Source organism: Ceratotherium simum, chromosome 29, assembly GCF_057802395.1.
Source record: "Ceratotherium simum simum isolate JZ-2026a chromosome 29, ASM5780239v1, whole genome shotgun sequence".
Classification (NCBI taxonomy): domain Eukaryota; kingdom Metazoa; phylum Chordata; class Mammalia; order Perissodactyla; family Rhinocerotidae; genus Ceratotherium; species Ceratotherium simum.
The window spans coordinates 35,843,197-35,855,704 of record NC_141928.1 but is presented as its reverse complement, the minus strand read 5'-3'; the positions used below and the strand labels follow the sequence as shown (position 1 = coordinate 35,855,704).

The 12,508-nt window shown below is 52.0% G+C and overlaps 1 protein-coding gene across 5 annotated transcripts in view; it reads right to left on the bottom strand.

Annotated features, from left to right (window-relative positions):
• The window catches only part of TBC1D2 (TBC1 domain family member 2), a 52,597-nt gene extending 40,470 nt beyond the window's left edge, over window positions 1-12,127 (bottom strand). For 3 of the 5 annotated variants that reach the window (XM_087419416.1, XM_087419417.1, XM_087419418.1), the window contains exons 1-3: window positions 11,576-12,126; window positions 8,048-8,189; window positions 1,353-1,500 (exon numbers count right to left, since the gene is read on the bottom strand). In XM_087419416.1, the coding sequence (XP_087275542.1) occupies window positions 1,353-1,500; window positions 8,048-8,189; window positions 11,576-12,118 (833 nt within the window). In that variant the 5' untranslated portion in view covers window positions 12,119-12,126. Of the gene's footprint in view, window positions 1-1,352; window positions 1,501-8,047; window positions 8,190-8,310; window positions 8,551-11,575 lie in introns of all 5 variants that reach the window. The other 2 variants (XM_087419420.1, XM_087419419.1) reach the window with 2 other exon arrangements.
• Window positions 12,128-12,508: the final 381 nt, after the last annotated feature.

The window sequence follows — 12,508 nt, the reverse complement described above, 5'->3', positions numbered from 1 at the left end:
GTTCTCTGCTCCACTTCTGCTCTTTGCGGCCTTCATCAGGCACGAACCTGGCTTAATCTTGGTGAGACCACCCTGGATACACTGGCTGGATGGCTGCACTTCTCAGGCCCCCTCTCCCCCATGGTAGGCTCCCAATGCACCCAGTTTCCTCCAGCTCCTCCTGAGGGAAGATCTCCTGCAGGGCACCCTCCTTGTCCACTCACCTTGGGGGGCTCAACCGTGCCCATACCCCCCAAGTCTCTCTCTCCAGCTCAGACCTCTCTCTTGAGTTCCAGGCCCCTCCACTCAAATGCCTATTGGCTAGTTCTACCTCCAGCCAGTAGGCCCTAAGGGACACTCATTGTCTTTTCCCTAAAACCTGCTTCTCTCCTGGGAACAGCATCACTATGCTCCTCGTTATCCAAGTGAATTCAAACACTGAAGCCGACGAGAGAAATGTTATGCTGGAGTCACACAGAGCCAGGGCTCTCCAATCCAAGTCCAGCGAACACTCTTTTCTAAGAGGTCCCGGTGTGTCTGCAGTCCACACAGAAAACACGCACCCAAACAGGATCAGTATTGGGGTTGAATTCCTAAAGCTTCCATTCCTTCGGTTAGAGCAGACATTTATTAAGTGCTTACCAACCACCAAGCACAGTTCTGAAGCAGTCTGCATGCATTAACCCATTAACCCCCACACTAATCTTGCAAGGCAAGCATTGCTGTATCGACATTTACCAACAACTTAAGTGAAGCACAGAGAAATCAAACAAGTTGCCAAGGGCAGCACAGCCCATAAGTGATGGAGCCAGGATACAAATCCAGGCAGCTCGGCTCCAAAGCCAGGCCTGGCTGCTTTCTTCTTATAAACTATTTAAAACAAAGCCTGCCAATGGGAAATTGTATGGATAATACATTATGAAATGGAAAAGTAGATGAGCTATGATCGATGTACAATAAATTACACATGTTAAAAGTGAATAATTTGATGCGTTTGACATACGTAGACATTTGTGAAGCCACCATCACATTACATTCAATGTGATGTCAATTACGCGTATATATGTGTATTAAAGAATGCGGAGGAAAGAGATATACCAAATGCTAAGAATGCTTGTCTGGGTGACAGGATTAGGGGTAATGTTAAATTTATTCCTTTCTAGATGTTTCTAAGTTCCTACAAAGAACATGCACTACTTTTAAAACCAGAACAATTTTAATATTTTAAAGTAATGACACGATGAATTCAAAATAAAGCCCCTAATCCCCTCCCCAGGCCCACCTCCCTGCAGGGGAATCACCCCGATCTCTGTCAGCTCTGAAGAAGGGGCTGCTTGCAGCCTAGCCGGCCCCTCAGCCCCACTGGCACTTACTGTATCTCAGTTCCTAGGTGCTTGAGGGAAATGTTCTGAAGGGCCGAGGGCATGGCAGGGACCGGCTGCAGGGCAGCTGCTACGCCCACGAGCCCAGGGGGCGTTTTCACGGGGCACAGGAACTCCTCCAGCTCCGCCTCTTCTTGCTCTGGGAACAAAGAAAAGGGAATCATCCACCAAGTCACTGCACTTGGAGAGACTGGACAGGTGGGTGCTATGGGCTCAGCTCCGATGGGAGCGGGTGGCACGAGCAAGCCTTCCTTATAAAGGTTAATAGCAGCCAAAGAGGCAGGCTTTCTGCAACCAGTAAAATGCTGCATTTTTCGAGGACAGCCTTTCCAGAAACCCATTAAAAATATGCAGAAGCACAGATCTTCCTAGATCTAAGAATCCATTATAAAGAAGTTGTCTGAAATGCAGACAAAGCTTTATGGGCTGAGGTTCATCACGGCATTGTTTAGCCTCAAACTGGAAATAATAATAATAAATAAATAAAATAATGATAATAAATTAAATAATAACGTAAGGATCTGAGGAAAGGTTAAATAAAACACGATGCCTTCAGACAATGGACTATCACTCAACCATTTAAAACAGTGCTAATGAAGAACGCTTAAGAACGTGGTGACTGTGCATGGGACATAATATTAGGTGGAAAAAGCCTGATAAAAAATGAGGGTTATAGTATGATCTCAATTGTATGGAAAAAGTCTCATAGAACTACACTCTGCAGTCTCGACAGCGGCCAGCACTGCATGACGGGATTAGAAGTGAGCAGGCTACTCTCAGTACAGTTTACTGTTTTTCCCCAAATTTCTACAGTAAACATGGGTTACTGTTATAAACAGAAAAATAATATATATTCATCAAAAGAGGATGTTTACAAAGAGATTTTACCACATAGGGAAATTTTAAGGTCATAATACTGAGTACCAAGAAGCAAAGCAGGATGTTTTGTATTATTATATGATCCAAAATACGTTTAAATAAAAGGCCGGTGTGAGGTCTTAACGTAATGTTAACACCGGCTGTCTCTGGGTGATAGGATTATGGCTACTTTTTCTTCTACTTTTCTATGTTTCCCAAATGTTCTGCTTAACCAATGACTCTTATATAGTCAGTACTTCAAAAGGTTTAATGTTCAGGAAGGTTTCCAGGCTAAGGAAACATTATTTGAGGTATAAGAGAGAGGAGGTGAAACATTTAGAAGCTGGTTTTGAGTGTTAGAAAAAGTGGAAGAGAACTGAAGCCACTCACAGGATGCTCAGCCCTTGATCAGACAGCCCCTGCAGCCTGCAGGGCAGCACACACCTTTCATGTGGATTCCTCTTACTGAGATGGTAAAAAATGTAGGGGCAGAGGAAATTTATTTTCACACTACATCTGCAAAAAGGGCGCGAGTGCAAAAACATTAAATACAATGGTGGGGGCCAGGGAAAGTTGTTCAATCTACTCAGAAATAAACTTTCTGCAAGCAATACATTTGTTAATTCCTAATAGGCTCTTTCGGCCAGCCCTGGTGGTCTAGTGGTTAGGATTTGGCGCGCTCACCGCTGCAGCTTGGGTTCTTTTCCGGTCAGGGAAGCACACCACCTGTGTGGCCGTTGTCATACTGTGGCAGCTGTGTGTTGCTGTGATGCTGAAAGCCCTGCCACTGGTATTTCAAATATCAGCAGGGTCACCCATGGTGGACAGGTTTTAGCAGAACTTCCAGACTAAGACAGACTAGGAGAAGGACCCGGCCACCCACTTCCAAAAAAAATGGCCATGAAAACTCTGTGAATAGCAGCAGAGCACTGTCTGATACAGTGCAGGAAGGTGAGAGGATGGTGCAAAAAAGACCGGGCAGCGTTCCGCTCTGCTGTCCACAGGGTTGCTAGGAGTGGGAATTGACTCGGCACTAACCACAAAAACTAGGGTCTTTCAGATCCAGCAGGCTGGCCAGCACTTAGAAAACCAAGCGTCATTCTTTTGAGTTCCTTCCTTCAATTCACTTTCTTACCAAACAGTCTGGGCCTCTCCCCTGACGTTTACGGTGGGACTGGAGAAAGTGATGTAATCAAAGGTGCAGGAAGCTCCAAGCATAGGAGCAGGGGAGAAGGGCACGCTTCAGAAGACCAAGTGGGTGGAAGCTGGAGGACAGGCCAGATAACGTGCGGGGGAGGTCTGGGAGGTGGAGACAGAGTCCTTCCAACTGAAGTCAGGGAAGACTTCCTGGAGGAAGGGCACTGGAGCTGGGCCTGGAGGGCTGGAGATGATGTGGACCTGCAGAAGGGGTGAGGGAGGATCCTGCTGTGTGTGAAGGACAGGCAGCAGCAAGGGGTTCCAGACCCAGAGCTGAGGATGCTGGGAGGAACGGAGAGGAGACAGGGCTGGAAAGAACAAACGGGAGGGGGTGGATAACAGGATCTCATCTGGCTGGAACCACAGAGCCCCCTGGGGGTTTCAGCAGGAGCAGGAAGGAAGCTGGCTGACTAGAAATGGCTACACCACGTCTGGTGTAGCCGGTGGAAGACGTGAAGCCAAGCCATGTTTCTGGTGGGAAGGCGCTGTGACCTGGTTGGGAATCACTCTTCGTCTTCCGGCCTCAGGTTCCATATTTTTAAAACAGGAAGAATACTCTCTACCCTGTCTCCTTCAGAGTTAAGGTAGGAGAAAATACTTAGAAAACCATAAAGCCCCATACTGTGCACTAGCATATTTCAAAAGTCATCTTTGGTGCAGACTTTGAGCTGATTCAAAATAATTAAGGCTTTCTCATTTATCAATACTTTAACCATCTTTACTCTCCCTCATTCAGAATAAACAAAAAAATTACAATTTGTCTTAAGATTTTAATGTCTTAGCAAGTACTTCCCTAACTGCCAATATCTGTTTTCTTTGACTTCCACCTGTGGCCGTAGATCTACTCTGAGGCCACACACAACTAAGTCTTAGTGGTAAATGTCACCACTGGCTGCATCCACCAGAGGAAACAGCAGCTCAGAGGTGAGTTTTGTGGCCAAGGTCACACAGCTGGTAGCACAGCCATGAACTCAAATGCAGTTCCTCGCTTGTCCACCAAAACCTGTGGCTTATCACAGCAGCCTTTCTGACAAGCAGACAGTTCCCAGAAGAGAGGGGCTGCCCAGCACTGTACGAACTCCCAGTGCAAAGGGGTGTCCAGGGGGGCGGAGGGGGTGGCACACGACAGTGACACCACAGTGAGGGAGCACTTTCTGTAGGAAGTGGAACTGACGGCCCAGGGCTCTGGTCTGGGGCCTCTGGGCCCCTGTCCAGCCTGGAGAAACGCCGTCAGTGAGGGGACCACACAAAGAATTTTCAGCATTTACTTGTAATGCTCCTTTTGCCTGAGCCCTAGAGGCTGCCCCCTCACCAGCAGGAAGAAGTCATCGCCCAAGAAAAGGGGCCTGGGCCAGCAGGTCACTGCTTCCCAGAGGGCCCTGGACACCCAGTCAGTCATCGCCCCAGCCTGAGGAGGGGCTGTGAGTCTGCAGAGTAGGGGTCAAATTTCAGTGCCAACGTTTTCTTGCTGTGTGACCTTGGACAGGCCCCTTCACCTCTGTGAGCCCAGTCTCCTCTTCTGTAAGATGGGAACAACAGTAACCACCTCATAATTCACTGTGCCGATTAGACAGACGAGGCATGGAAGGCGTCAGGACAGTGTCAGGAGGTGGTATGCATATTTTTAGGATGATATACATTTATAAAAGTGCTTCGTAAATTGTGTCCTACTCCAGCAACATATTATTGCTATTATAAGTCTCTTGGCTTCCCCTTGATCTTTCTTGGTTCTTGTGGAGACTAATATTTAGGTAAAGTATAAAATAAAGGTGTGAACACTTAAAAGCTGTAGAGAACATGCCTACAGGTTGCTCAAGGGCAGTAATGAGACACTTGGTACAAGACGAGGCGTCTGTGACTCAAAGTCAGCTGCGAGTCTGTTGGTTTTCACCACCCTGGGAGCAGGCCCCCGCTTCCTCCCAGGAAGGGTGGAGACTGGAGAGGTGGGGCAACCTGCTCCAGGCAGCTAATCCAGGGCCTGCCAGCTTGCACAAGACTCCAGAAATGTCCTTTCAGGCAGGCTTGGGGAAGGTTTCGCAGGGGCCCTGGGTCCAGCAGGGTGAAGGCTTGCTGCGGGACAGGAAAGGCTTCAGAGAAGCCAGTGTCCCTGCTTCCTGAGTCTCCCACCAGCGTCCTCCTGGGGAGACTGGCGCCCTGGTCATTATGGCCACTGCTCCCCTCCCCCCAGGTCCACAGCAGGGGCTGGCCGAGAAGACCCCGCCGAGCGTGCGGAACTGAAGCCACAGAGTTCAAGAATGGAAAGGGGTCAGCACAGCAGAAGAACCTGTGGGATCCCAAAGCCATTCTTTCGATAACCTGGTTCTTCCAACTTCAGTGCAGGGAGAGCTTCTTGTTGCTTCTAGCCCGAGGCTGATCTCCTCTGGCAACTGTGTCAGCTCAGCCCGCAGCAGCCTTCCGCACAGCCAGGGCTGTGTGGTTCTCTGGTAGATGGGGAGTCGGGGGTGGAGTAGAAGTGCAGAAGCAAAAGCAAACAAACCCTTCCCCAAAGAAAGCCCTCACAAGGGAAAAACACCCAGAAAGTTCTCTGAAGAAATTACTAATGATTATTATTAACAATAAAAAGGAACAATTATAATAGTACTAGTGTACCTGTGTACATATAATAACAACATTGTCAGGACAGCCACCATGCATTGAGGACTTATATGTGCCTGGCATTATGCTGAGGGCTTTACATTCTTTTCCTCCTTTAGTTATAAAATTCAATGCTCGCTCACACATTCACTCAACAAATATCCCATGTGCCAGGGAGGGCAGCAGGTACTGGGGACAAAGACACGGCCCTCACCCTTGAGGGCGAGTGGGCAGAGACTCACAAGGACACTGTAATTAGAACACAATGTGACAGGCCTCGTTAGAACCATCTGAAAAAACTGTTGAGGGCTCATACAAAGCCCAGTTGGCAAAGTTCCAGAAGGCTTCTCAGAGGGGGTTGGCAAGAGGAGGAGGTGACACCACCGCTTGGCCAGAGAAGAAGCAGGAACTTGCCAGGCAGAAAAGAGAGACCAGATGCCCCTGGTGCTGCCGAAGCGTAAAGCAGGAGGTGGGCGCCGGGGGGGCAGGCAGAGGGGAGACGAGGAGGACGAGCCTGAGCACTGGGCTGAAACGCTGGGACTGGGACTGGGACGTGGCAGGCGGCCGTGGAGGCGGTGGGGCTCAGGCTTTCATTTTAGAAAGCTCACTCTGGCTGCAGTGAGGATGATGGGTCCAAGGTGGCAGGCTGGGACACGGGGACACTGGAGAAGAGGCTGCTGTGATTTTCCAGCTAAGAGTTGAGGCCTGACCCAGGGCAACAGCGCTGAGGGGTGCCCGGGTCTGACGTGCAGGCCAGCGGGCCCACGTGGCCAGCACTGGTGACGGACTGGACTGGCTAACTGAGACCAGGAAGAGGCGAGGGGGGCTCCCGGTTACTGGGGCAACTGGGTAAACAGGGGGTATTTACTGACGAAGGGAAACTGGGGGAGGAGGAGGGTCAAGGGCAGGTAAGCTCAGTTTGGGACATGTTAAAACAGCCGGGTATGGGGCTGGCCCGGTGGCACAAGCGGTTAAGTGTGCGCGTTCCGTTGCAGCGGCCTGAGGTTTGCCAGTTCGGATCCCGGGCGCGCACTGACGCACTGCTTGGCAAGCCATGCTGTGGCGGCGTCCCATATAAAGTGGAGGAAGATGGGCATGGATGTTAGCCCAGGGCCAACCTTCCTCAGCAAAAAAAGAGGAGGATTGGCAGATGTTAGCACAGGGCTGATCTCCTCACAAAAAAAAAAACAAAAAACAAAAAACAGCCGGGTACAGGGTTCTAGGAGGCACTTGGCCACAAGTCCTGCCCCCAGCCATCCAGCTTCCCCATCAAGTGAGGATGAGGCATCCTAGCTGCTTGGCTTTGTGCTGGGACCTCACTCTCCAGGCTCTTGCAGGGGAAGCTGTGGGTGGTCTGTCTGGAGACTAAAACCTGCCAGTCACACTCCTGGCTGTGGGATGGGGGTGGGAGGGCATGATCTGTGGGACTCCTCCATGCTGGGATGTTCTAGGATGCGGGATCAAGAAACTTCATTTGTGGGCCACGTGGGGGGAGGATCCTGCCTCATGGGAACACCAGGGATGAACTCACTCATCTACCCAACTTACAGCACAAAAGCATTTGTGTAAGAGGCAAGAAAAAGAACCTCAACTTCTCATTAACCTTCCTCACAGCAACTCCACGAAAGTTTCATTTCTTGAGACCGTCCCATAATAGCAGCTGACCTTTATTGAGCGCTGATCATGTGCAGGCATTGTTCCAACCACTTAAGGTGTATGGATTCATTTACTCCTCATAACAGCCCTAAGAAGTGGGTATAATTAGGTATCATTTTACAGAGAGGGAAACAGAAGCTCAGAAAGGTTAAGCAACTTGGCTAAGACCACAGAGGATTAGGATTGGAACCAGGCAGCCTGGCCTCAGAGCCCATATTCTTGCCCTTGATGCTATCCTGCTGCCCTAGCTGATCCTCAGTCCCAGCCCTGGCTCTCTGCTTCTTCAGCAGAGGGCCCCTCCCACTCACTCCCAACAGGAGGGTAAAGGCTTGGTGACCAAGAGCCCCAGGCGTGTGGGCAGGAGGGAGCCCATTGGGTACCTAGCTCGAGGCGCAGGGCAGGCCCATGCCCAGCCGAGGCAGCGTCAGGGGCGGCGGGAGGCGCAGGCGGGCTGTTGTGGAACTCCCAGCGCTTCATCTGCAGCTGCTGCAGCCAGTACAGCATCACTTGCTTGGTGGCAGCCTGAGAAGCACAAGTGTTAGTTGGCAAGGCCCTGTGCCCGCACGGTGGCACTGGGTGTTGGATGCGGAGGCTTGGTAACTCTGTCCTTCCCAGAAAAAACTGTCACTGTGGATGGGCCCACCTTTGAGATACCACAGGCTTCTTGGCTACAGAAGATCATCAGGCTCTGGGCTCCCACTCAGAGGCTCCTTGACCTTCCTGGGCCTCTGTTTCCTCGTCTGTCCTATGGTGATGACAGCACTCATTTCACAGGGCAGTCAGTCATGAGGATGAACTGAGGTCAGGGAAGGACAGTGCCCAGCACAGGACCTGACAGAGTGGTGCGCAAAACGTGCTCGCTGGAGAAAGGAATCTGGAGATGCTAAGAGAGAGGGAACGAGCTTCAACATTCTGACCTGGGTGGGGCCCTGGTACCATCACTATCTCCCTGTGCAACATCTCAATGTCTTAGCTGACTTTCTGTGGACTGGGGAGAATCCCTCCTGTTTTGGGGATGCACTGAAATTATGGATATGACTGGGGACTGGAAAGCCATATGCACACTACAACAACATAATGGCACCCTCCAGGCCCCGCAAATGAGGTAACGGTTGATGCTGGTCATTAGTCAACCAGCACTCAACGGTCTAAATACCTACTCTCACACCCATTATGTTGCCAGATCCTCCAGGAGGGAGGCAGGGCAGGAGTGACCAGCCCCTTCCACAGATGGAGAAACTAAGGCTCTGAAGTTGCCCAGGCAGGTGGTGGTAGAGCTGGTCCCAGAACCCGAGTCTCCCACTTCTAGACCAGAGCTCTGTCGTAACTTATGGCCAGGAAATTGTCACTTACATAGAGAAGGCCTGGGATCAGTTGGGTTGCAGAAGCCGGGCAGCTTGCCTGGAGTGGGAGGTGGGCCTCACAGAGCTGCCCACAGTCAAGGTCATGTGAGGACAGCAGCAGGCCCCGGGCAACCAGGGCAAGCACCCCCTCTCAAGACGCCCACAGGTGAGGCGCCCACGAGGCCAGAGGGCTCCACCAAAGAGGCCCTCGGCCCATCACGGGTATCAAATAAGATAAAATGATGCCCACCAGTCTTCTCTCTCTAAACACTTTCCCTGAGAGACCTCAGCCCCTGCCAGGGCTTCACCATGACCTTGTGCTGACAAGCTCCAGCCCCCACCCAAATACCCCATCTTATTAATTCATTAGATAAGTGGATACTGAGCACCTACGCTACGTGTCAGGGACTGTGGCGGGCACTGGATATGCTGTGGACAGCAAACACACATGGCCCCTACCCTCTTGGAACGTAAGAGTCTACTGAGGGGACATATACCTTGATGTCATGTGGTGTCCCCATCCTGGGTTCCCTCCTGTCAGTGACTGGGCCAACCAGTCAGCCAGTTACACAAACCATCCCGACTCCTCCCTCATATCCCTAGCCACCCCCACCTGTCCCCCTCCCTACTGTCACAGCTCTGGCTTAGCCATCATTCTCTCCTGATGCCCCCCAATGAACTCCCTGATCACCAGCCTTGCCTTCTCCTAATTTGTTCTCTACCCAGGAGCCAGACTGAGCTTTCTAAACATTCGAATCTCACGGTGCTGCCTTGCTGAAAGCTCTTTGACAATTTCCCACAGCCCACAGGACAAAGTCCAGGCTCCCTGGCCTAACTCACAAATGCCCCAGCCTCAGGTCGCTGCTCTCCCACCCCAACTTTCAGCCCCCTCTGTACCCCAGGTTCCTGTGACCTGCCTGGACACTCAGGCTGTCTCCTGTCTTCCTATCTTTGCTCCGGGGCTCTCTTGGCCTGGAATATCCTTCTCCCTCCTGTCTGCTTGTAGAAAACCTATTTCCTCTTTCAAGCCTCAAGTGTCGTCCCCTCCTCCATGATGCCCTTTCTGGATGGCTCCTCCCACTCAGTGGAGCTGACCGCTGACACCCACCCCTAGCCCCCAACCCCCATCACCACATTTTCCTGGTACAGATTTATCACAGTGTCTATAGAACATTTTACTGTGGGCCCGTCTCCCTGTCAGTCTCCCTCACCAGACCTTAGGCTGTTTGAGCACCAGGCAGCAGGTCTGACCTGGCTCCACACCCTGTACCTGGCTAGCACAGAGCAAGGCACACCCCCAGACCAACGGAATAGTAAAGGTCGTGTGTGGGAGAACCTGTAGACAGCATTCAACCTGTGGGAGGAGACACATGACCCGTAAACCACGTGAACTCTCAAATGCCTGCCTTGCCTGACCTGGAATTCCTGGTTTGCATTATTGTAGCTGGTCCCCCTGGCCACCAGCCAGGCCCAGCCAATAAAGGGGAACCGAAGCTGTGGGCTCCACCTAGGGGTCTCAACAGACGCCAAATTGGCTGGAGGTAGGGATGGGGGGAGGCTGCCTCCTGGCACCCTCTTCTCTGATGAGTGTGAATCCCAGAACTCTTAGCCCAGATCTGTCTTTCCAATTAAGTTCTGGAGCACCTCTTCTTGACATGAACATTCTGACCTTGGTTCCATAACCATGTGTTCATTCAACAAACATTTATTGAGCCACTAGGTGCCAGGCTGTATTCTACAGTGCCAGGATTAATTAAACAATTTGGAGGTGCTTATGATGTGCCAGATGCTTACACACCTTATTTTAAATCTCACAAACTACCTAGATTCTGAGAGGTTAAGTAACTTGCCCAGAGTCACACAGCTAGTAAGTAGCTGATGTAGAATTTGAATCCAAGCCGGCCTGATTTCAAAGCACACGGCCTTTCCACTGTTTCAGGCTTTCTCAGTTAAACATGAAGACAAAACAAAACCCACTGACCGGCAAACAGATTTAGGCATGCCTGGACGAACAATCTAGGCTGATCAGTGAAACCAAAGTGCTTATCTTCCAATCCCTGCCAGCATTTCCTCAGCATTCGCTCCCCTTGGCCAAAACACAAGAAAAGTGATTCAGAATCCCGGCCTTAAGAGAGGATTATAAAGCTCATATCTTGACTATACTTTAGCCCCAAGTAAGAAAGTGAAGGTAACTGCATTGCTACGCACACCCAAAAGTAAAAGTTTTGATGCAGTGCTAAGAGGTAGAAAGCCTATCGGACTCCAAGCACGGGCTTCTGCACTCTCAAGACGCGCGACCTCGGGCAGTCACTTCCTTTCTCTATGACTCAGTTTCTTGATCCGTAGTAATATGAGTCCACCATCCCCGCGTTTGTCAGAGGAACCCAACGGGGAAATGGGTGTGAACGCGCTTTGGAAAGCACAAAACCCCGGGCACCCAGGGTTCATTGGGGTGATCCGGGTCGGTGATCATTGTTCCTATAAATTTACTGTGACCACCCAGCCGCGCCCGGCCGTGCCCTGAGAACTCAGCCCGGCTGAAAAGGAAAAAACCGCTCCATTTACCTTCAGGGTGAAAATCCGGCTGGGAGTCTTGATTTCGAAAGTCCCCTCCTCGGCGTCCGCCTTGCAGTCAAAGACCGCACTAGAGAGGTCGATGCTGTCCAGGGGATTGGCATCCTGCGCGGTCCGCGAGTAATACAGGTGACATTTCCTCTCGTCGTAGAAGAACCAGCGGGATTTCCAGCCCCGGATGGGCCCTTTGCCCCCAAACTTACTCAAATATCCACAAAGTTTCTTGGGGGCCATCTCCAGGGGCCGGGCGCAGGCCTCCGCCTCCTCGGGAGGCAACACCTCGGGGCTCCTGCCCGAGCCGGCGGGCTCCTCAGACCCGGGGGCGGGGGGGCTCGACTCCGCGGGACTCTCCTGGGCGCCCTCCATCGCCGCCAGGGACCGCCGAGGGACTGAGGCCGGCAGCCCAACTCTGGCTAAATCTCGCAGATCAGGGGGTACCTCCAAGAAGGAGCTATCTGGGGGGGTCGAGCGAGTGGTGACCCGCCTCCGGCAGACCACGGAGGGACTCCGCTCGCTGGCCTCTGTACGCCTCATTGACCCCAAAGTCTGTTGGGGAGTCTGGCCACGCCCCTCCCGGCCTCTCGACAGCCGGGCCACGCCCTCGGCACGCCCCCGCAGGCTCCTCCCACCCGCCTACTTCCGGCTCCCTCCCCCCAGCTCCCCGCCTGTCTGCCATCTTTACTGAGGGCAACTCCGGGCGTGAGGCGCTCCTCGGTTTGAAAGCGTGGTGTCACTGAGCTGGGTTAGCCGGCGGGAGCGAAGCGAGAAGAGAGGCCTGTCCCTGGCTACATTGCCCCGGTAACCTGCGTAATAACGCAGAAGGATGGTCCCTTCTCGCGCCTTATGGGCCCCCCCGCCTTTTCTCTCCAGGTGCCACGAGGATCACCGTCGACCGGCGCATCGCGCGGCCATTGGCTGAGAAGG